Source organism: Podarcis liolepis (genome assembly GCF_965112155.1).
Source record: "Podarcis liolepis genome assembly, chromosome: 10".
Taxonomy (NCBI): Eukaryota; Metazoa; Chordata; class Lepidosauria; order Squamata; family Lacertidae; genus Podarcis; species Podarcis liolepis.
Genome location: NC_139562.1, coordinates 39067412 through 39092687, shown reverse-complemented (window position 1 = coordinate 39092687; position 25276 = coordinate 39067412). Strand labels below are relative to the sequence as shown.

Sequence of the window (25276 nt, the reverse complement as noted above, 5' to 3'; positions counted from 1 at the left end):
TCTGCAGAGTGGGTGCCATGGAACCGGAATGCTTCCAGATTCCATTGAAAGCTTTGGGTGCACAGCTATGCACAAAACTCCCTTCACTGCAGACCTTTGTAAAGTAAGTGCCACCCAGTGGTGTAGCATGGGTTGCCAGCACCCAGAGCAAGTATTGTGTCCTCTAAAGCAAGCATTGCATTCCCTACCCAGCACCTTCATGCAGCGCTGCTGCTGGACGGAGCTGTGGAGCAGTGGTGGGACACGTGTGTGCACTTGCTCAGGCTGGGGCACCGCCCCTGCCATGAATCTCGCCAGCCATCCTCTCCCAGCTCCTGCCTGCCATGCTGCTCAGGTGGGATGGCGAGCGCCTCTGGTCAGGGCAGCAGCTGTAGAGGCACACCGCTAAAACTTTTTGCACCTGTGTTTAGCAACAAGGGTTAGGGATGTGTTTAGGGACGTGGGTGGCACTGTGGGTTAAACCACAGAGCCTAGGACTTGCTGATCAGAAGGTCGGCGGTTCGAATCCCCACGACGGGGTGAGCTCCCGTTGCTCGGTCCCAGCTCCTGCCAACCTAGCAGTTCGAAAGCACATCAAAGTGCAAGTAGATAAATAGGTACCGCTCCGCCGGTAAATGTGGCCCGGCTGCTCTGGTTTGCCAGAAGCTGCTTAGTCATGCTGGCCACATGACCCAGAAGCTGTACGCCGGCTCCCTTGGCCAATAAAGCGAGATGAGCACCACAACCCCAGAGTCGGTCATGACTGGACCTAATGGTCAGGGGTCCCTTTACCTTTACCTTAGCAACATAGAGGCAACCAGTGTCTAAAGGGAGCTTCCAAGTTGACATGGGTAGAATTGCACTGTAAAGCTTTCACAACCAGCCTCTCAGTTCTTTGGATCCTGCCCATTGAGCCGAATCAAGTCCCATTGAACACCACAAGATAAAAATGGGAAAACAGTTTGCACATGCAGAAAATGCTGCAGATCGTGATAATCTGCAAACCAAATGAACCGTCAAATTCAGTGAAATGCTTTTTCATTAGGAGGCGATAGATTTTTACAGTCTCCTCAATGGATGCCTGCCTTTAGGAAGTTTTGTACAGTGCTAAATCGGGAGAACAGCTACAGAGGCTGGATTTTTAAAAAAAAAAAAATCTGAAAAGAATAACTGACAATGTGAGGTTTACTCTTCAGACTGTATACAATTTTGTAAGTTGAAAAGGCCTTGCTAAGAAATAAAGGAGACAGATATTGAAGCATGAGGAACTGAACAAAGGTGTCTGTTTCTGAACTTTCCAGGGCACTGGCACTTATATAAAGTTAGTATGACAAGATATGCTCCTTCACTAGCAGATCTGCACACAACAAAACAAACAAACAAAAGATATGGCTATTCTTAGAATTCTAAAATGACATCCCTCCAATTGCATTCCTTCCCCTTAAATCCAGAATGTTCAGCAACTCTTTAGACTCTGGATTCTCTTTGAAAGTCTTGGTGCCAAAAAATAAACAAATTGGAGGTTATTTTTAAGTGTGTTTCTGAGAGTAAGGTCACAGATTCCAGAAATCATGCTTTCAGATTACCCCCTCCTTCATTTGTACCTTGATGTTGACATAACTGCAATTTCTGCCCATGCTCAACATCATTTTACACTCTTTGAGTAGAGTCAAGAGATCTGGCCATATGGGATGGAGCTTGGCTCAGTTTTATCTCCTGGGTTGCAATAAGTTTGGGCTCTCTCATGCCACATTGTTGTCCAAGATGGGTAAAGGTGCCAGAATCAGATCTGTCTAGTTTTGTGTGGAGCACAATAAAGAGAGCGTGGATTTACAGTCTGTATATATTATGTGCTCTCCTTGGAACAAAATTGCTGGTTTCAGTTTCCCCCCTTGAGAATGTTTATTTTATGCTTTGTGTACACAGAGATTTCCGTGCTTATTGAACTAAATGCCCTGGATTTTTGCATTTCTGATCAGCCTACTGAAAAAGGCCAATGCAAGAAACTCGGGATCTTTCTTCCTCTGAGTCTTCCATCACAATATTAAGCAATTTTCAAAGGCCTGACATCATTAGAGACCCGCATCTGGCTAGGCAGGGATAACAAGCAGCAGATTGTTGCCTTGTTTTGTATAGGCAAATGGTTACTTTATCTTTGCCAAGAGCCGGCTTTGAGTAAATCGATGTAAACAGAAACATTTTGGGGGCGTGTCAGCATTAAAAAATGTGGGTTTCTTCCCCGTCAGTTCCTTTAAATTCAAGCAAATTGTTTTATTTAGTTTAGCCAAATGACTGGCTGGATATGCTCCGTACGTCTCCCTTCCGCGGCATTTCATCAAGATCCAATTTAAGTTTCGTCCTGCATCCATGCCGAGAGAGTCAGCCTGAACCTAATTTATCGGAGTTGTTCTCTTTCCTGCCGCATGTCAGTGGATTAATTGGCACCCAGCTTAAGGAGATTGTCAAGGACTTTTTCAATGAAAGGGCCTCATTACTAAATTCCCATAATATGTTCTCTCTGCCTCCTGCGGAGACAGCAAGGGGGGAGGGAATGGTTTCTTGTAGCCTTCGGCACAATAGATAATACAAATTTGCCCACAAGAGGTGCAATCCTGCAATTGGTTAAGGACTGGAACAGCCCCATTGACTTCAGTGGAATTTCTGCACGAATCGCTAAGGGCAGGATTGCACCAGCAGCCTAGGTTCATAAAAAGAAAAGAAATGCTTAACAGGTTTGAGCCGGGGTTGTGCTTTGATTGTTTGGGGGGGGGCATTTTTCAAAACTGACGCATTAAATTCGCAACGGGTCTATGGAAATTAAAAGGCCGTCCCTGCTGCTTTGGGCAATATTAGGAAGGGGCGGGTACATGTGTGTTTGGGTATCCTGAAGGGCTAAAAGCAATAAATCACCACCACAAATGATTAACACTCAAATCAGTTTCAGAAACATTTCTGTTTAAAGTTCCTGCTCCGATATTAGATTTGAAATGCATTAAGGGCTTTAGTTCTTTCCTCGTTTGCTGATCTTTAAACATGAGCCAGGGGGAACAGCACTATTTTTGAGCTCAGTTTAACGCTGTGTAATTTGACCAGAAATGTTGTGGCACAGAGGAGAACAACCTCCCTGCCATTTGACACCACAATGCTATTTTGATATTTGTTTCAAGTTGCGTTTTGTTGTTGTTGAAAGAAACAGGATCCATTTATTTATTCAGAGGCTTTGAAATAGGGTGAGTGAGAGGAGGGAGTAGCTTTGGCAACAAATGCTATGGTAATAACTCACATGAACAATCTTTTGGCAATGATTTATATAAATATGTGACTAGTGATACGATTTAAAGTTTCAAACACATTTGTCGCACTGTAATGACTTTCTCTGGGTGCAGGAGCTGTGCGTGTGTGTGTGTGTCTGGAGCTCCTCTGATCACAAATGCTTCCCCTTTCACTTCAACGGAGTGTAAGTATTCTTTGATATGTGTGGAGCTTTCTCTCTTCAGAAGTGAACAAGGGCGAAGCACAAGCACAGGAGCTCCACATCATTACTGTGGACTATTGTAACATATTAGGCATGGTGCTGCCTTGGAAACTTGTCATTCCTTTTAAGAAAGCACTCCACTCTTCTGTTTTTCATTTTCAGTAGTCCCTGTGCTCAGCATGCTTAGTCCTCCCTTTTAGGTTGCCCCACTCAATCTTTTTTAAAGACTCAGAGCACTGCAAAGTGCTTTGCTGATGAGACTCTAGAGTTCCACCACCTTAATTCCCCATACACATATTTACATCGAAATTAGCATATGCAGATATTATGCCATGGACCTGTGCACCAAGTTCTTTAAGTACCTAGGGACTTCCCTGATCCTGGTGGCACTTACTAGCTGAGTTCACTATTTGATGGAGCGAAAGCATCCTTTGTATGCATCAGAAGTGGGGAACCTGTGGCCCATTGCTGAACTCCAACACCCATGATCCTTGACTGTTGTCCATGCTGGCTGGAGCTGGAATCCAACAACATCTGGGTTCCTAATCCAACAACATTACAGGTTCCTAATTCCTCCCCTACTTTATGAGATATGAGGGGCAGGAGCTTTCCCATCATTTATCATTATGGTAGCAAAATTAAGGTTGTGTCTAATTTTTTAAGAGAGACCCTAAGTTGATAGGCCTTGCCATTCAAATGGTGTTTGTGTGCACAGTGTCTTGTGATTGAATGTGGGGTGGGGCTTACCTTGCCCCCCCATATTTTATTCAGGTTGACACCCTTGCAGTAATTGGCACCAATTAATTGATCTCTTATTCTGTCTGGTAGCAGATTCTAAGTGTTTCTCAGCGTCAATATTGTATAATTGACTTGGGCCATCTCCACCATTAGGCAGTGTGAGGCGGCCTCCTCAGGCAGCAGGTGCTAGGGGGCAGGTTGTGGAGGTTAGATGCTGGAGGACAGAGCTGTGTGTGCCATACGGCCAAAACAGCACCTCCTTCGCCAGCTTGCTGTCCTCAGTTGTGGCAGAGGGACATGGTACTGTCACTCGTAATAAGAATATAAGAATAGCCTGCTGGATTGGGCCACAGGCCCATCTAGTACAGGACCCTGTTATCGCAGTGGCCAACCAAATGCCTGCGGGAAACCTGTGAGCATAACATGAGTACAAGAGCACAGTCCCCTCCCATGGTTTTCAACAATAGGCATTCAGAAGCATTGCTGACTCTAACTGTGGAGGTAGGGCATAGTCATCATGGTCTGTAGCCATTGATAGCTCTCTCCTCCATGAGTTTGTCTAATCCTTTTTTAAGACCTCCAAATTGGTGGCCATCACTGCCTCCTGGGGGAGTGTGTCCCATAGTTTGACTATGTGCTAAGCGCAGAAATCCTTTTGTTTATCTGTCCTAAATCTTCCAATGTTCAGCTTCATTGGATGTCCACAAATTCTAGTGTTATGAGCAGAGGTTGGATGGCCACCTGTCATGTATGATTTAGTTTAGATTCCTACATTGCAGGGGGTTGGACACGGGTGGCGCTGTGGTCTAAACCACTGAGCCTCTTGGGCTTGCCAATCAGAAGGTTGGTGGTTCAAATCCCCGCGACGGGGTGAACTCCCATTACTCTCACTGGCGGAGGAAGAGGAGTGCGGGGGAGCACACTGCCCCGGCAGCGTGATCCCGGTAGGGTGCCACCACGGTTGTCCCACCACCCACGCTGGGCGCCATGCCCCTGCAGGCAGCGCGTCATGCCCCTGGGACGTGCGCCAGCCCTGCCCCTGCCTGCTCTCACCCCCAGTGCCGGAGTATGAAGCTCCGCCACTGGTTACTCTTTCCCTGCTCCTGCCAACCTAGCAGTTTGAAAGCACACCAGAGCAAGTAGATAAATAGGTACCACTGCAACAGGAAGATAAACGGTGTTTGAATGCACTCTGGCTTCCGTCACAATGCTTCGTTACGCCAGGAGCGGTTTAGTTATGCTTGCCACATGACCCGGAAAGCTGTCTGTGGACAAACGCCAGTGCTCTCACCCAGGGACGCGGACTTATAAAAAATATTGGGGGGCCCCGGGAAAGCTCATGAATAATAAATAAGCTCATGAATATGCAAATAAAGTGACACCGCCCTCCTCGTGAGCGAATAGGGGAGAGCGTGCTGCGCCTATTAATCAGCTCCGGAGCAGAAATTGGGTGGAGCTTTTGCTCGGGAGGGAGGACAGGAGGCATGCAGCCCGACCCTGTGCATTTTGGGCTGGGGGAGGGGCGGCGATGGCGCTCTGCTGGAGGGGCGCCGGAGATTATTGGGGGGGCGGAGCCCCCCCAAACGAATTTTTGAGGGGGCTCGGGCCCCCTCAAGCCCCATGGAGTCGGCGCCTATGCCCTCACCTTGAAAGCGAGATGAGTTCCACAATCCCATAGTTGCCTTCGACTGGATTTAACTGTCCAGGGGTCCTTTACCTTTTACCTTACTAGGAGACCCTCTGGGTCTCTTCTAACTCTACAATTCTAGGATTCTATGAGTGAAAAAAAACCCCTTTTCTCTAGCCACGTTCTCCTTTCTGTGCATATTTTAAGAAACTTATATCATGTTGCCTCTTACTCACCTTTTCTCTAAACTTAAAAAGTAAGTCTTGAAGTAAGATTCAGCTGCCAGTCCAGTTGTGGAAGGGTATGTTATCTTGCCCTTTGCCTCCGGTCGTCCCCCTGAGTAGTCTAACCATTGTTGTCTTCTCTGATGTAGGTCTGGTTCCAAAACCGAAGGGCAAAGTGGAGAAAGAGGGAACGGTACGGGCAAATCCAACAAGCCAAAAGTCATTTTGCTGCCACCTATGACATATCTGTTCTACCGAGGACTGATAGCTACCCACAGGTATTTAATATAGCAAAGCTCTGGTTCTTTAACTGCAAGCTCTCTGTGTTGACACTTCTGAAATCAACCCATATTTTGGCCATCGTTGGCACCCAAGCCAGAGCCACACGGGGCACTTTGGCGTGTACCATGGGGTTCTTGCATGGAAATCTGTCACATCCGCTGGGGAGAGAGAGGAAGCTCAAGATGGTACTTTTTAGTTTGAGAGGAACTCTGATCTTCCTTTCTGATCTGAGGCCAAGAAACAGCCCTACATGCACTAAAATGAATGGGAGAGCCCCGGCATGTCAGGGGAGCTGAGCTCCATGTGTTCATTGGAGTTTCTCCAGCTGTAAGGAGTTTCAGTGACTAGGATGATTGCTTCCTAATTTGTAGGTATGATTTAATTATAATATATATTAAGCGTTTTAATAGAATTTCTAGATGAGTACAAATTCTTGAAAGGCAACCAGATGGTAAATGTGTTACACTTATGATCAAACCATTGTACAATTTTGCTCTTTAGATTCAGTGCATTTGTTAACTATTAGAAGAAATCTAACCTCCTGTAGTATGATAAGACAATATTTCCAGGTTTTTTTTTTTTTTTTTGGCAACTTATACTCTGCTTGACTAAGAATTCTATAAAAACAGTAATTGCAGCCAACCATCTGTTTTCTTTTTATCCCTTTCTGTGCCCGACCGTTAATTGTATAATTTTATTTCCCTTAACACACATTTTTTATCCCCCCCCCTTTGTAAATGTCACAAGGCATTGTAATCAGAGCAGCTGAAGTGTTCACAAAGATAAACAAATAGCTGTTGGAATATTGTGGGAATGTATTCCTATTTTTTAAAAAAGACGGTTTGGAGGAAATTCATTAAACTCTTTGCAAAGTCACAAAGTTGGATAGCAAGTAAAATGTCAGGCACTTGCTATTTGTCTGGCATTTCAACCATTTTTCTCTTTGGCCAATTTGGCTAATTCTTCAAGGTGATTTAGGCCCTCTCACATGTCATAAAATTAACCAAAAGTTAGCTACCTCTACCTCACACTAAGACAGAATTTAACTTTGCTGTAATCGTAAAGCTAATGTTAATTGTATTTTAAAGTCTGAAATACATGAGATTTACTTCCAAGTAGAAGTATTTAGTCTGGGAACACCAGAGTGGGGAAAATGGCAGCACAACTGGTGGCAACTGGGTGTCACTTGCTAAACAGCAGGTGACTTTGTGATCTCAGTGTGAGCTTTGAAATTTAGCCTGCAATCCTATGGCCCCTTACATATGTATATCCACCTTACTTCTGAGTAGGCATGTATAGAATTGCACAGTTGATTTCCTAAAATTTCTAGGTGTATGTGTATTCCCCCTGCCACATGTGTATACTAGATATGCTGGGGGGTGAGTAGGAAAATTCCTACGGGCTCCACTGTCCCCAACATCTGGATGTTCAGTGTTAGTGTGAAAGAGACCTACATGTCTACAACTGTGTGTACATAATCAGGATCCCTGCTGTATGCACACTAATGCTGAACACTGGGATAGAAGACCAGCATCTGCAACATCACTCCCGCTGCCATCAGTGAACATGTGGCAGAGCGAGAATGCATATGCATCCATTTTATATGTTATATAAATCACAGCCTGAATTAGCAGCAGCCATCATAGCAGATTGTCAGGGTGAGCCTCTCTCCAAATGCACCACCTTTAAGGAACCCAAGTGAACTTTAGATTACATTTCTGCAACTGGGCAATGCACAGAATAGCTCCCCATGTATTTAAATACAAGGTGGTTATTTGAGTGACTGGCCTGGGGCTATTCAGCAGGCTCCAAGTCCAAGAACAGGGACAAAGAACCTGTGGTCCTTGAGAGATGTTGTTGGACTACAACTCCCATCATCGCTGATCAGTGCCCTTGCTGGCTGAGGCTGATAGGAGCTGGGGCTTGGGAACGTCACAACATCTGGAGGGTCACAAGTTCCCCATTCTTCACCGGATGTCTAGGCAGTCACTGGGATCCAGTTCATTTGTTCATTCATTCATTCATTCATTCATTCATCAATCATCTGTTGAGTACTCAGTAGGAAGAGCAGGTGCCCTGTAAACTAGGTCCCAAAGTTCTGGGCACCTGAGATATTGCCATCAGCCTGCTCAGAGGTGTCCCATGTGTAAGGAGTTGTGGGACAAATCATTTCCAGAACACTTGATCTTCCTACTGAACACTTGGACACTCAGAAACTACATTTCCCATGATCTCTAGTATGTATGATACTGTTTTTCGTGATAATGATAATGATCATCTAATTTAAAAAACAATTATTATAACATGCTTAACATTCTTAGGAGCTGTACAAAAAATAAAAAAAGCTTATAGATGTCAAAACATGAGCTGCTTAAAGTTCTGGATCTCTCAGTCTCTCGGTTGCACTCTGTCTCTGTGTGTTTTCTTCTCTCTGTGTTGTTGGCATCCATCTCAAGACACACACACACACACACACACACACACACACACACACACACTAATAAACATTGAATGGGGCCACAGAATTCAGAGTTGTTGCTGTGATTGCTGTCAAGCATTTAAACACTTGTGATCACAGCAGATCTATTTAAATTAACGGGCCTAACTTAGTCATATTAATTCATTTCAATGAGTCTACTCAGAATAAATCTTAGTTGAATTTCACTTATTATTATCTCATTTTCTTTGGGTGGCTTACAAAACCAAAAAGATGTGCAAAAACAATCTCAGCACAAGTAACACAGCATTAAAGAACACCAAAACCAGCATTAGTGAATAACGGTAATATAATAGCAAATGCAAAACAATTTGTGCCCAGATCTAAGTAAACTAAAAACATATAATTAAGGGCCCTGTGAGAATGTGCTCTTAAGTGAAGACGTTCAGGAACAATTTCTGTTATTTTATCTGTTTATGCCTGTGTGTCCATCCTTCCTTCAAGTAGCCAAGCAATAAGTCAGATGGAGAAAATGGCATGCCAATGGCGACCTGGTAAATGTTGTGGCATAGGAGAGAGTGGAATCCAGAGTTCCTCTCAGGAATGGCTGAAGGAACTGGAAGGGAGCCATAGCTCTATGGTAGAGCAACTGCTTTGCATGTAGAAGGTGCCAGATTCAATCCCCAGCATCTCCAGGTAGGGCTGGGAGAGACTCCTGTCTGAAACCCTGGAGAGCCACTGCCCCGCAATGTAGACAGTATGGAGCTGGATGGACCAGTGGTCAGAGGCAGTTTCCCGTGTTCTCAGGGAATCTTTTCTTGAGTCTAGGAAACATGAGTGGCTGCAGAGAATCAAAAGTGGAGGAAGAGAAGCCAAGTCCCAAATCCCTGAGTTTAGCAAGGGGTTGTGGCAGTGGGAGCTCTAGATCCATCTAGGCAGAGTTCTCAGAATAGCACAGTCAACAGCAGCATATTTCACTTAGATCACCAAAGCCTGCAAAGTCAGTGGTTTGCTGATCCTCATCATGACATGCCTTTGTATGTAGCTTGTATTTAGCTATTTCTGAAAAATATTTAGATCCTGCAGTGCCCTGGCCTAAATGGGATCTTCAAGGTGTCATTAGTCTAGCTCAATATTGTCTGAAGGGACGCAGGTGGCACTGTGGTCTAAACCACTGAGCCTCTTCAGCTTGCTGATCAGAAGGCCGGCAGTTCGAATCCATGCAATAGGGTGAGCTCCCATTGCTTTGTCCCAGCTCCTGCCAACCTAGCAGCTTGAAAGCATACCAAGATGAGTAGATAAATAGGAACTGCTGTGATGGGAATGTAAACGGCATTTCCGTGTCCTCTGGCACTCATCATGATGTTCTGTGCACCAGAAGCAGTTTGGTTATGCTGGCCACATGACCTGGAAAGCTTTCTGCAGACAAACGGCAGCTCCCTCACCTTGAAAGCGGAGATGAATGCTGCATCTCAAATTCGACTGGACATAACTATCTAGGGGTCCTTTAAAAGGTAAAGGTACCCTGCCCATATGGGCCAGTCTTGACAGACTCTAGGGTTGTGCACCCCTCTCACTTAAGAGGCTGGGGGCCAGCGCTGTCCAGAGACACTTCTGGGTCACGTGGCCAGCGTGACAAAGCTGCATCTGGCGTTTAACGCTGTTTACCTTCCCGCCAGTAAGCGGTTTAACGCCGTTTACCTTCCCGCCAGTAAACGGTCCCTATTTATCTACTTGTACCCAGGGGTGCTTTCGAACTGCTAGGTTGGCAGGCGCTGGGACCGAGCAACGGGAGCGCACCCCGCCGCGGGGATTGGAACCGCCGACCTTTCGATCGCAAGACCTAGGCACTGAGGCTTTTACCCACAGTGCCACCCGCGTCCCTTAGGGGTCCTTTACCTTTTACCTAATATTATCTACACTGCCTGGTAGTGGCTCTCCAGGATTTCAGGCAAGTGTCTCTTCCAACCCTACTTGGAGACCCCTGGGATTGAACCTGGACCTTCTGCTTGCAAGGAAGATGCTTACCACTGTGCTATGGCCCTTCCCCATTTCCTGGTATCCTGATCTTCCCAGGTCCTCAAGTATACATGCAGTCTCCATGGATGCTAAAGGTTCCCCACTGCCAAAGAAACTGGGAGGAATGTGCATCCTAGGATGTGAGGCTAGATCCATGGTCCTGCAGCCCTGTTGCCCCAGCTGTTGGCTCTTCCTTCCAGTAAGCCTGAATAGGTCTTGTGTCACACACACGGATGTCACAGGGCATGAGTTTCTTAGTAGTGGATGCTGATAAGAACTCCATTTTGACTTGTCCAAAGGGTGGCAGAGTCCCATTAGGAACATGGTGTTGAATTGCTGCAACCTCTCCAGCGTTTAGCTGCATGATGTGACTTCATGGTAAGGGTATTGAACAAAGTAGTGATGGGGTGGGGAGAGAACCATTTGTACTACTTTGAGCTATTTGGAGGAACTTGAGCTATTTGGAGGAAAAGCTGGATGGAAAAAATAATGATTTGTTGTTGTTTAGTCATTTAGTCGTGTCTGACTCTTCGTGACCCCATGGATCAGAGCACGCCAGGCACTTCTGTCTTCCACTGCCTCCTGCAGTTTGGTCAAACTCATGCTGGTAGCTTCACGAACACTATTCAACCATCTCATCCTCTGTCGCCCCCTTCTCCTTGTGCCCTCCATCTTTCCTAACATCAGGGTCTCTTCCAGGGAGTCTTCTCTTCTCATGAGGTGGCCAAAGTATTGGAGCCTCAGCTTCACGATCTGTCCTTCCAGTGAGCACTCAGGGCTGATTTCCTTCAGAATGGAGAGGTTTGATCTTCTTGCAGTCCATGGGACTCTCAAGAGTCTCCTCCAGCACCATAATTCAAAAGCATCAATTCTTCGGCGATCAGCCTTCTTTATGGTCCAGCTTTCACTTCCATACATCACTACTGGGAAAACCATAGCTTTAACTATATGGACCTTTGTTGGCAAGGTGATGTCTCTGCTTTTTAAGATGCTGTCTAAAAAAATAATGATAAGTAGATCTTAAAGAAAAATGCACTGAGAAAGGTAGGTGTCAGCAGCTGGAGGAACCTGGGCCAAATCTCCCTCACTGAGAGATACCATCTACTGACCCCAGAGGCAAAGGCGTTGGGATGAAATGGGCATTAGCAAGTGACTGGAGGAAGGCAGAAGTTGAGCTACTGCTCTTACTCCTCACTCCTATTCAAAGTGGCTAAAGTAAGAAGATGACATCTCTCCTGAAAAGGGCAAACAAAACAGAATAGCTGGCTTTGTGTCATCAGGGACTGGGGAACATGCTCATCTAGTTTATGTGCACTGGAGGAACGTCTGCAGCTCAGCAAAAGAGCACATGCTTTGAAGTAAAAGGACTGAGGATCAGTTCTTGGTGTCTCCAGGTATGGCAGGAAAAGGCTTCAGACTGAAGCCCTGGAGAGGAGCTTCCCATTAATGTCAACAATATTGAGCCAAATGGTCTGACTTGGTAGAAGGCATTTTCTTGTATTTGATGTATTTAGCCAATGGCAAAGTTGCCAACAGTAGGGCAACTTTGGGGGCTCCTGATTCACAAAGCAAGGGTGTGAGGAACTATATAAATCTGCATGTGCTATTTGTTAAACCTTGCATCTTAATTCCACATAGGGGCCCTTTATGACCAGAGAGCACATGGGGGACTTCCATTAGCAATAATCAGAGTTACATGCTCAAATTAAATACTCCAGATGGTGCATATTACACACCACATGGCATTTGACTAAAATATGTTTTTGTTCTGCACGAAGCTGACAAATAACCACAGAGGCGCCCCATCCTTCTTGGAACCAACCATTCTGATTTGTGCTGACCACAGCCCTTTAGTCTGGGTAGGGTCATACAGTGAATGTTTTGCACAGCACCCGTCCCCCAAGACTACTCACATTGCATAACACTTGACTCTGCAAGACACACAGGCTACTATTGTCATTTTAACTTCCAAGTATGTACTGTATAATGTGCCTTTGCATCATTAACCCCCCTTGCTAGTTTTGTTAGGAGACTTGTCTATACACTGAGCATAGGAAGCACTGTATACAATTAGACCATAGGTCTATCTTGTAGCTTAGGGGTGGGGAACCTCCTGTTTGTGTGAGAAATATGACCTCCCAGGCATCTCCAAGTGGCCCATGAAGCCATTTTGGGCAAGTCACAGCCTCTTGCTATACATCCGATATCATACATGATGGGTTTCAGAGGTTCAAAGAGCAATATAGGGCTCTTTGCAAACAGGGCTTTCATACAGCCCTGTGCTGTGTTTTGAAGTCCTGACAACCTGGGCATCAAATCCCAGTGCGATCTGATGTCATAGTGACATCAGGGGTTTGACAGGTGGTGGTAGGGAGATGAACATGTGGCTCATCAGCCAGAAAAGTTTCCCCACCCCCGATGTAGCTCTTAAGACCCTACGAACCCCTCCGCCCCCTATTGCTGCCTATTGGGGATTTCCCCCCCTAATGCACCCAGCAGGGATTTTCTTCAGAACAGCCTCAGGGGAGGAAAGGGTTTAATTCCTCCCCCATTCCTGCTGCGATCCTGCTCATTATTAGTCCTGCCCTCCAACTGCAGATGCTATTTGCATGTGTACATTAAATGTGTACATTAAATGTGTACATTAAATGTGTGTGTTTAACATCAAGCCTGGCTGGGCCTGATTCCTGGTCAGAAGAATGGCAGAATCCTCAGCCTGTGTATAGGAGATACAGTATAACATAGATACATGGGAAGGGGTCATACATCTAACCTCTAACTTAAGAGACTCCTTTGGGTGAGTGGGGCAGAGCCCAGGTGCTCAGGGGCACAGCCTTGTAAACAGTTGCAGAGCCAACAGAATTCAGATTCTGATGTTCAGCAAGCAGAAAGAAGGAAGTAGAAAGGCAATGGCAGCCAATGGCTTTGGTGGCCAAAGCAGTCTGGCAAAGCAAATACATATAGCACACACATGTGCAGAATAACTGGAGGGTAGTTAAAATTTTGAACAAACAAACTAAAAATACATCGTATTTAAACAACTTTGACCATGGTGCTCCTAATTCACAGATGAGAAAACACTGAGGTACAGCAATATGCAACCATCCTAAGTTCCAATAGTGAATCCACATTAGAGAATTCTTTAAAATAAGATATGCAGAATGTTTTCCCTTCACCACTGAGCAACTGCAGCCTTTGCTCCTCCTGCGTTCTCTCCCCCCCAACCTCTTTCTTGAGGGGGTCTCTCCCTCCTCCAGTTGAAGCAGCCTGGGAGAAGCAGAGAGAACTAGGATCTGATTTATATTTAGCAATTAGGCTTTGGGAAGAAAAACCCAGAACAACAACAACAAAGAAGCAACCTACCATGCTAAGAATTGGAGTGGATATTCCTTCATTTATATAGATTTTCTGATCATCTCTCAATTGGTTATGGGTCCCTGTTTCAGTTTCCCCTGGTTGATTGATGACCCGCTTGCAACTCCAGTTATCCTGCATAGCTAAATTCTGTAGAGAGAAGGGATGTTCAGCATCTTCAGAATCGCCATAGTCGTATCACCGTCAACATTTTCAGGAGGCTACAGTAAAAGTGACATAAGCAGGAGAAGTTGGCAGTCAGAATACCTTTGGGGGTTAAGTATCTGCTTTGGAATGCATTTTGCACAAATCATAGTTATACTCTGCTTGAAAGAGCTGTCCATCCATGTTTAAGGCACTTCAAGAAAAAGGCAGAGAATGCTGACTATTTAAAAGAGGAGAAACTGAAAGCACTGTACTGTTCAAGGGCAGATCAGGACCGTGTATACATCATACGTTTAAAGCACATTAACCCCTCCTCCCCGAATCCTGGGAACTGTAGTCCACCCATCACAGAGCTATGTTTCACACACCCTTTGGAAACTACAGTTTCAAGGTTTCTTTGGGGAAGGAAATGTGCTTTAAATGTGTAGTGTGTACATAGCTGCGGTTGAGAGTCTGCAGTGGTAACAACAAAAAGTGGTTATTGTATCAGCGACATTTTTAAAGGGCCATAGCTCAATAATACTGTTAAATCTGCAGCGCTAAGAATGGAGATAAGCTTCTTTGATGTTAAAAGAGTAGCAGCTAAATTGGACTGGAGATAAGCTTTTTAAAGAGCAGAGAAAGGCATTTTGTGCCTGCTGGCTTTCGAGGAATAGGCAGAAGTTTTTTTTCCTGTGTTCCTACAGTGGTAAGGTAAGAGATATGGAAAATGTTACCTGCATAGGAAAATGCTAGGTACCACAGCGCAAAGAGAGAAAATAAACTCTGAAAATAAGATCTCTGATCTTAGTACTGTGGTGCTTAGTGCTTAGACTGCAGCTAAGAGATCCTTAGTGCTTAGATCAGATATAACCAGGGCTTGGAAAGTTTGTTTTTAAAAGGCCCATCCTTTTACAAAACAAATAGTTCATGTCCATCCAAATTTGTAACTTTTTACAGTTCATAAAAAATTAGTATCGCCCTCCCCCCCCCCCGCATTCTGAATGTTACAAAGCAATGTGCTGAAGTTCAGGGTTCAAAAGTAAATCTAAACCAAATACAGGTAAAAAGAAGTCTGACCGACAGAATGGCAACAGATGAAGCTTTCCCCATAGTTGTATTTTCATACTAGAAAAGACTTACCCGGTTTAATTTCTGTCTGTCAGACAGCTGTTAAAAGCTTTGTTCCTGTTCATTTGCTTTGTTCCTGTACTTGTGCCTTTTGCTTCAAGCTGTTGGAAGTCAACTTTGTTCAACTGAACTAATTCATTCCAAGGGCTGGAGATAACAGATCTCTGCACCTGACAGGCCAAATTCATAAGCCTAACTGGTATAGGTTTGCTAGTGTTTGCCTATTTATATTGTCCACTAGCAAATATATCAATTAGCACTAAAGAAATTGTAGTTGATTTAACTGAATAAGGCTGCAGTCCTTATATCCACTTACCTGGAGTAAGCCCAGTTGAATTCAGTGGGACTTGCTTCTGGGTTGGCATGTATAAGATTGCTCTGATCAAATGCATCTAAATAAATGTGCAAGTTACCACAACATAGGTGGCCATCTGAGATACTGAAGGAGGTGATAATTTACTAGCTAATAAGAAAAATGACCGCCTTGTCAAAAGAAAAAAAACATATTTAATATTTTCTGTTTCATTCCTGTTATTGTAACACACAGGAGCCAAAACAGCTTCACAAATTAGTATGTGCCCTCACAGATTAAAGTTACCTCTTTCTATTAATCAACTAAAATTGTAGTTGATTAATGAGTTTGCTAATCTGATTGAATTTTACAGTGCTTCCACCCCACCCCCACCTCCACTGCCACTCACACACATGTACTATAGTAAGGAAAAATATTGAAGGGCTCTTTAGTGATTTCACAGTAACCACAAGAGCAAAACTCAAGATGTTTGTGATGTTAACAGAAACCAGAGATGAGATCTATGTATAGGCTTATTCAGAACCGCCTTGAATTGCCTTTTATATACTACACAGATCACAGGAAAAATATTTTCTTTAAATTCAAGTACTGTCTCCTTTCTGCCCTACATTCCAGGAGAGGCACTGATGTTTTCTACGTATTGTAAAACAGGGCTGTATTTATTCCAATATATATTTTACACTTAGGAATTTATTTAGTGAAACTTAACAGCATATATCTTGTTAAACAGTCAACCTGCTGCAAATCTTTACCTATCCACTTAAAATAAAGAATTGCTAATTTGAGGAATGGAGAATTATGCTTTTAAGTAGTGCTGTGAAACAGACAGGATCACAACTTTTAAAGTTACATCACGCTCGCAAACCAAGCAATGAGAGTTCTGCTGGATACCCTTTTGTTATCAAATTTATGATTGTGCTTCCCTCAAGTAAAGAAAAGCTAAACAACCTACTTGCCAACTTTATAAATTTTCAGTTTTATTTGCTTGACATGACTTTTGCGGTTAAATTCTAGCATTTCAAGACAAATTAAAGGGATAGGCAGATGATGAAACATGGGAAAACATTTGCCTGGCTGAACTTAAAGCATGCGTTGCTACAGGAACTTTTGGCCCTTTAAGGATTTAGTCCCCTTTTACTTTGGCATGAAAATAATTTGGTCCACTGATCCATTTTCTTTCCTTTTAATCCTCCCCTCACATGCTTCCAACATCCTCCTATTGTTCCTTGGCACTCCAAGTATCCCACTTGACAAAAACTTGGGATGCAACATTGCTGAAGGAATTGCGTCATATGAACCTAGGAAAGCTGCTTTCACACCACGTTGGGCCAATGGTCCAATTTGTTCAGTGTTGTCTACACTGACTGACATCCCAGGCAAGGCTGGGAATGTTGTTGTTGTCCCCACCCCCAACCCAGTCTGAAATCCTTAGAGCCACTGCTGGTCAGGATGGGAAAAAAAATACCAGGTTAAATAATGCTAGATGGGCCTGTGGGCTGTTCCTATGAGACTGCAAATATCCAACATCAAAAGCTTTCTGAAACAGGATTTGTAGGCTCTGCACCTGTGCTTTGGAATCCCAATCATGCCAGAAGAGTCAGATTTTGGTCTTTCAAATTCCAGCGGTGCTCTGTGGCTCTTGCCTTCCGTTCTGCTTAATTCACTATGTCATAGTTGCAATGCCCTACAGAGACCCCTCAGTTCAGTGCCCAGTGTGGTGGAGCTGGTCACACTGCCCTAATGCCCCCAAAGCCCCATGGGCAGTGGTGGTATGTTTGCAGAGGCCATCTCACCTTTAGCTAAATATGTTGTAGGGGGACACTCCTCCTTTGTGTGGGAGACTAGGAGGGCAGCCTTTCTCAACCTGTGGATCCCCAGATGTTGTTGAACTACAACTCCCATCACCCCTAGCTAGCAAGGCCAGGGATGATGGGAGTTGTAGTCCAACAACATCTGGGGACCCACAGGTTGAGAACCGCTGTAAGGTGACATTGGCTTGGAATTTTGTTCCCCCCCCCCACCCCAGACAATCTGCAAAAACAAAGGCCTGAGGGCATATTTGTCCTGCCACAACTGTAATGAATCTGCGTTGTTTTGCTTTTAGACAAAATGACTTGGCATTCCTCCCCCCCCCCGTCCCCATTCACTCTTTGGTCCAGGCCTGGGTCTGAGGCCAGATCAGAGAGATAAGCTGTCTTTTCGCAGCTCTGCTTGGACTTTTACAGCTTGCACCTCCATGCAGAGATCAGAATATAAGGTTGCAGCTGCACACATACCTAACTTTTTGAGCTAAGGAATGAGGCCCCTTTCATAGGCACACTCACTAGGAAAATAAGGGGTAAGAACAGTTGCAAACATCCATCAGGAAAAAAATGGTAGAAGGCATTTAGCTCCTCATAAAGCAAAAATTTAACTTGGAGAAGATTTGACACAGCAGTAAAGCACATACTATTTCTCTTTCATATATCCTTTTAAAAATAATAATGAGGAAGGGCTCTTAAATGTTTCCTTTTACTTTCTATTAAAAACAAATCAGATCGATGAAGTAAAATTCCCATGGACTCTCAGAATATATTTCACTTTACACTTGCTTTCTTTATGCGATGAAGCAGAAATCCTCCGCATTGGTTTCACAGGCTGCCTGGCAAATAATTCCCACAAAATTACAGCTCATGGTGTTTTCAGTTTGGGGGGTATGCGTGAATGTTAGTGCATATGCATGCACACACATTCTCATCAGCCTAATTTTATTTAGAAAACAACAAGTTCAAACCCTCACCCAGTCCTGAAGTCCATGGGGGCAGTGGCGTAGCGTGGGGGGTGCCAGGGGTGCCGGCCGCACCGGGCGCAACATTTGGGGGGGCTGCGTTTGGCCGGCCCTCCTCGAGGAAGCAGGAACCCCACTGTCTTCGGACCTCCTCCGAAGCCTGGCGGTGGGGCGGAGAGACCTTCTCCCCGCGCCAGCCTTCGGATGGCTGTCCTGAAGACTTGTGGTGGGAGCAGTGGCGTAGCGTGGGGGGTGGAGGGGGGCCTGCCGCACCTGGCGCAACATCTGGGGGGGCGCGGAAGAGACCCGAGTGCTAAAATCCACGGGTTAGGGGGCGCAAATTACTTGCCTTGCCCTGGGTGCTGAGAACCCACGCTACGCCACTGCATGGGGGTCATCTTGGGTCACAGTTACTATATCTCAGTCTAGCCTACTTTATAAGGTTGTTGTGAGATAAAGCAGGGTGGGTAGTGGGAATGCATGCATCTTTTGTTCATTTGAGGAAAGGTCAGATAGAAACATCATTAAGCAATAGTAACAGGAGTGGTAAGGGATGTGGATGGTGCTGTGGGTTAAACCACAGAGCCTAGGGCTTGCCGATCAGAAGGTCGACGGTTCGAATCCCCGTGACGGGGTGACCTCCCGTTGCTCGGTCCCTGCTCCTGCCAACCTAGCAGTTCGAAAGCACGTCAAAGTGCAAGTAGATAAATAGGTACCGCTCCAGCGGGAAGGTAAACGGTGTTTCCGTGCACTGCTCTGGTTTGCCAGAAGCGGCTTAGTCATGCTGGCCACATGACCCGGAAGCTGTACGCCGGCTCCCATGGCCAGTAAAGTGAGATGAGCGCCGCAACCCCAGAGTCGGCCACAACTGGACCTAATGGTCAGGGGTCCCTTTACCTTTACCTTTAACAGGAGTGGCACATGGCCGGTGCAAGGCAGGATGGAAATGTGAAACTTGAATTTTGGTATGGAGGGGAAGGGGATGAAAGCTGTGCCCGTAGGAGTGACTGGCATTCCAGGAAGCAGAGCATTAAGTCTAAACAGAATCACAGCACTAGTTCATTTGGATGAGGAAAGCCCTCTAACTCAGGAGTGTCAATATCATGTTTGAGAGCAACATTGCAAAATTGTTTTATTTTTGTTCTGCATGTCAAAAAGCAGCAGCAGCAGAGAGGATACACGAGTAATTCTTGTGACATCTCTGCATGCTTACAGTGTCATGCACAATTTAGTCAATAAAGATGACTGGCAGAAGGTGCAGGACTGACATCTGTGTCCCACAATTTGACGTGATAGAGGTTTATAAAATGACAAATGGGGAGGAGAGCACAGACGGAACTTTTTCTCTCTCATAATTCTAGAACTCGGAGTCACCCAAAGAAGTTGACTGGCAGCAGGTTCAGGACAGACAGAAGGAGGTACTTCTTCACACTGTGCATAAGTAGCTTGTGGAACTCACCACCACAAGATGTGTTGATGGCCACTAGGTTAGGCAGCTTTAAAAATTAAGGAAATTCATGGAGCATACTTCTTACTGGTTGATGTCTATAGTACCTCCATGAACCTCTGAATATCAGGTGCTGGGACTGATGCCCCGATGCAAAAGTCCAGAGGATCTGTTGGAGACTATTTAAAAAACAAGATGCTCAGCTAGATGGTTCTTGATTCAGTTCTTTTAGGTGCAAAGGGCAGAATTATGCATCTCTTTCACACTGAAAGATGCGCAATGAACTTCAACTCCCTGTACATTTGGAACTAAAAGGGAACTGCAAGAACAGTTTGGGATGTTGGATGCAGGGGTCCTCTAATTCAGCTGACTTTTGAGCACACAGGGCTTATTCTTAGAAGACAATCTGATGCTCATAAATCGGCTTCCATGGACACATTGCTCTCACTGGAGCCAGGTGAAAAGTTGGTTGTCACACAGTCTTGTGATTACAACCGCAAAAACCCTTTCCCTGGAAACCTATCCCATTTTGATTTTGAACATTTTTATACAGGCTGTGCAAGGTGCTCCTAAACAAGCAAAGCTTTGGACCCCTGTTGGTACCAAGTTTGTCATTTCCACATAAATAAATGTTCCACAGTTCCGTGAACGACAGATGTGTCACCCGATTGCCTGAAAACGGACCAAACAAAGCAGAAAGCTATGTTAAGGAGGGGGGTGGCGGCGATTGTGCACATTTAATCTTCTTTGTTTCATATGTTCCAGATTCAGAATAATTTGTGGGCAGGAAATGCAGCGAGCGGTTCGGTGGTGACTTCCTGCATGCTTCCACGGGAGACCTCCTCTTGTATGACCCCTTACTCTCATTCGCCTCGGACAGATTCTGGGTACTCGGGTTTTTCAAACCACCAGAGCCAATTCAGCCATGTCCCCCTCAACAATTTCTTCACTGACTCTTTACTTTCTGGAGCCACCAATGGACATGCATTTGAAACCAAGCCGGAATTTGAACGGAGGTCTTCCAGTATTGCAGTTCTACGAATGAAAGCCAAAGAACATACCGCTAACATCTCCTGGGCCATGTAATGTAAGAGAATGTCCTTTTTTTCCAGAGTTCAGGCAAAAGGAAGAAGAAGAAAAACACCCACCCACCATCGTTTCTTCTTTCCCATATTTAAAGGACCCAATCATAAGCTGCTGTGTGAAGAATTGCTACCGATCAGGAGATAGAAAGGAGCCCGCTTAAGCCAGATGCCTGATATGCTATTTAACAATCACATTTTTAAGCATAAACATGTAGGAGGACTCAAAATAGAACCACCATGTGCCAGTCTCCAGAAGCCCTCTTAAAAAATAGCCAAATATGTTGTACTGTACTGGTTGATGAAATATGATTGTAAAACCTGCAAAAAAGAATAAAACCTATTAAAGAAGCAGATCTGCTATACGTTGCTTGGTGTCAATGCTGTGTCAATGCAGAATTCCTTATTCACAGTGTAGCAGGAAGTCTTTGGTGGAAAATGCATTTGTTATGACAGTGCTGCAAGGGAAACATTTTAGCAAGCTGTGTAGGGAGTTTGACCACTTTTGGGGTATATAGGGGGTGCCAGGGATAGATAGACTCCAGAAAAATCACCTTTCCTTTCATCCATGAGCAGGAGTGTTCTGTGAATCCCATGGGATCTCAGAATTCAACCCATAATTTATTAAGGAATGATACCTTTCTTATTTGTTTTGTACCTTCACCAGTATTAAAGATACCTCTATGAAGTTGTCCTTAATTACTGGGCATCTTTCTTCGAGTGAAACCCATACGTTTCTATCCAGAATGATGTCCTGCTAAATTCAATCGTGTTTATGTCTCAGAAAAGTAGGTAAAAGGATTGCGCAACCTTAATCTGTGCCCCAAGGCAAAGGTGGAGGATTCAGCCAATTTCAACCTGAGCTGAGCTGGAAAATGTTTGGGGAAGTTTGAAGTCTATCTGCTGCAGTTAAAACCGAGTTACAATTTTAAACTGACAGCAGTACACATTGGTGTGAGTGTTTTGAGTTTCAGTGATCGCTGCAAGGACTCAAAGGAAAACTCCCACTGATTTTTTTCAGCAGGAGAGAGAGAGATGGAGAGCAAGAGAGAAAGAGAAACTTCTGTTTCTGGATGACATGTCAGTGCCTCTGAAAGATGAAGGAAGAATTAAAATGTCAGCAAACATTCTGAAATTTCTGATAGTAAAAAAAAGAAAAGAAAAAGAGAGTATGTGTGTCTTGGTGATGAAGGGAGGTGGGGAGGAGGAATGAAGAAAAATACTTTACATCTGGCAAATTGCTATCTGCTTTGATTTACTGCTCCTCCCTTTCCCCTGCCACATTCCAAGCTCCTTTGGATGAACGAAATGTTAGCCTCTTTGAAAGAAGCACTCACGCTCCCAAGTTCATAAAGGCAAACTCAAACTTAATTGAAATAAAGGGAGGCTTGAGACTGAGACTGAGTCGGACAAGATTCAGTCAGGCCTGCTCCTGCTGGCATTTTCCTCACAACCCCAAAATTGAGACAGGAAGTGAGAGAAGTTCATGTGCAATAAAACTACCACCTGGATCCAATGGGTGCTTCTCTTACTGTTTAGGACCCCTCTAGACTGATATGTTTTCTCTTGTTTCATATGGTGTATTTTGCAACATGTCAGGGGCATAATTGGTAGTGGATTTATACTGGGCCATCCATCCATCCTTGCACTTTATTAGTTGTTTTGCGATGCTTCCTCAATGCCATCACATTGTTGCAATTTGGAAGGGCTCTCTTGTACAACAAAAGTGGGGCACCCTCTTCCCCAAACTTGGAACATTTGTGGTATGAAAAGCTACAGGATTTCGGCAGGAAGTTATGAGACATGCACTTATTGGAAATGAAAGATTATGTCCACCTCAAAACTTTTTCAGGCATCAACAGAATTGAAGTCAGGACCAGGTGTAACTGCTCCAAAACTACCATGAACCCATCATCATAAATGTACAGTTGTACCTCAGCTCCCAAACTCCTAGGGGGTCGAACATTCCATCTCCCATGAAAATTGGAAGTGATTGTTCCAGTTTTCAAATGTTCTTTTGGAAACCAAATTTCCGATGGGGCTTCCGCAGCTTCTGATTGGCTGCAAGAGCTTCCTGCAGCCAATCAGAAGCCGTGCTTTGGAAGTCGAACGTTTTGGCAATTGAACAGACTTCCAGAACAGATTCTGTTCGACTTCTGAGGTACGACTATATAGTAAAAAGGATGTCTGGAGGGGCCCTCAGTGTGAAAGGCATTCCGACATTAAATTAAAAATAAATAAATAAACATCCTTTGTTGTCAGCCACCTGTTTGTGGTATCTCAAGGATCCATTTGCAAACTAGGGCCCCTCTTGGAAGTGCCCTGAATGAAAACAATAACACCAAGCATTCACAATCTATCAGGGGACAGCACCACCACAAACAAGGACCACAGATTTGTTATTTTATTTTATTGCATTTATATCCTGTCCTTTCTCCAATAACTTCAAGGTGGTATACATGGTTTGCCCCCTGCTCATGGTAAAAGCTCACCTCAGCTGAGCTTTGAAATCTCAGAATCATTTTCCTGTTCAGATTTGTTAAAAATCATAGCAGCCCTTGAGTCAGGACGGGGGTCGGGGTCAGGTTGAGTAATAACTCATGAGATGTCAGGGAAGTCAACTCTTCATTCAAAGAAACAAAAACCAGCTCAGGCTGAGTGAGCATGGCCACTCTTACCAGTAGATCTTGCCCCACTGAGGCAGTTGCAAGGACTGAAGGTCCTTGCTTTCCCACAGTTTCCTAAGTCTCCTCCTCCCCAGCAACCCAAGGCTCCTTCATTTTGTCTCTCTTTCTTCCACCATATTCATTCCTCTTCATGTTCTGTGAGACCAGGAGGGTGAGGAGCTGGCCATACAGGAGGGGAAGACACCCTGGCTTCCTCAGCAGCCTGCTGGATCTCTTTCTCTTGGCACCCCTCCTCTCCAATCTCCGTTCCTGCCTCTGACTTCTCTCTGCCACAGCTTCTCCCTGCTCACTAAACCCAGTTACCTCTTCAGCTCCCAACACATCTTCCTTCCAGTCTGCTCCCTCTGACCGCTCATTGTAGTCCCACAACCAATCCACTGGCTCCATGCCTTCCTCCTCTGGGGTTTCCTTTGGGGGTTCCCCAGCTAGTGCCTCCCACCACTCCTCTGTGTCTAGCCAGTCCATGAAACCTTGGGAGAACTACATCTCCCACAGTCCACTGTTACCCACAGGGCTGTCCCACCCATGAGGCAAAGTGGCTGGATCCACAGGGGTAGCTGATCTTGATGTCAATCTTTCTTTCCTGTGTTCCTGATCTAGATTTTCCCTCACCCTTTCTTCCATGGTTGGGAGGGAGGCACCATTTTGGAGTCTGGCTCAGGTGCTAAAATGTATTGGACCAGCCCTGGTTGCCCAGTTTATCAGGGCAATGGAGGTGGGGGAAAAACACCCTTCTTCTCCTTTTGCCATGTGGTCTTTTAGAGAGTACAGTGGTACCTTGGATTACATACACTTCAAGTTACATAGGCTTCAGGTTACAGACTCCGCTAACCCAGAAATATTACCTCAGGTTAAGAACTTTGTTTCAGGATGAGAACAGAAATCACACGGTGGCATTAGCTAAAGTGGTGCTTCAGGTTAAGAACAGTTTCAGGTTAAGTACAGACCTCCGGAACGAATTAAGTACTTAACCTGAGGTACCACTGTATATTTTAGAGCTTAGGTTGAGTAGCAACAGCTTTAGGGATGTGACAGAGCCAGGGGGGTATTTCCCCTCTGACTCCTCAGATTGGCTAAAAAGAGAGAGACATGAGTTCTGTGTGTTTTCAGTAAGAACTTGTATCGTTTCCAAGTTGTTCTGGTGTGTGGCCCCCACCTGCGCACTAGTACCTGCTGAATTTCAAATGGTCACTCTAGCTTTATAAGTCTGGCAATCCATAAATGTCTACCATCCACCCAGGGAACTATGGATTTAGCAATCCTTCACCAGCCTCCCTAACTTCAGGCTTGGAGCTCTTTCCATTTTTTAAGACAACCCGGTAAGTGAGAATGGCTTAAAAAACAACGACAAAACTATTGGAAATGGATTTTTATAAAGCATCATTTGCTTATAAGGCGAGAGTCTTTGTCGCTGCTTGCAACCGTAAACTCAACACTGAAATGCCTTTGCAAACCATTTACTAATTGCACCTCACTTCTGCCAAAAACGTGTCCACAGTTACTTTGGAAAACTGGGAATGTTTGCACATGGGAGGGGGTAGAGAGAAAGGAAAAGGAGCCTGAAGAATAG

At 44.8% G+C, this 25276-nt stretch overlaps 1 protein-coding gene across 2 annotated transcripts in view; it reads left to right on the top strand.

The window, feature by feature from the left end:
- ALX1 (ALX homeobox 1) overlaps positions 1 to 21362 on the top strand; it is a 32006-nt gene extending 10644 nt beyond the window's left edge. Inside the window, exons 3-5 of one of the 2 annotated variants that reach the window (XM_083463110.1) lie at positions 6193 to 6321; positions 19852 to 19908; positions 20703 to 21362. In XM_083463110.1, coding sequence (XP_083319236.1) covers positions 6193 to 6321; positions 19852 to 19908; positions 20703 to 21023 — 507 coding nt within the window. In that variant the 3' untranslated portion in view covers positions 21024 to 21362. The remainder of the gene's footprint in view (positions 1 to 6192; positions 6322 to 19851; positions 19909 to 20702) is intronic. The other variant, XM_083463111.1, reaches the window with a different exon arrangement.
- Positions 21363 to 25276: the final 3914 nt, after the last annotated feature.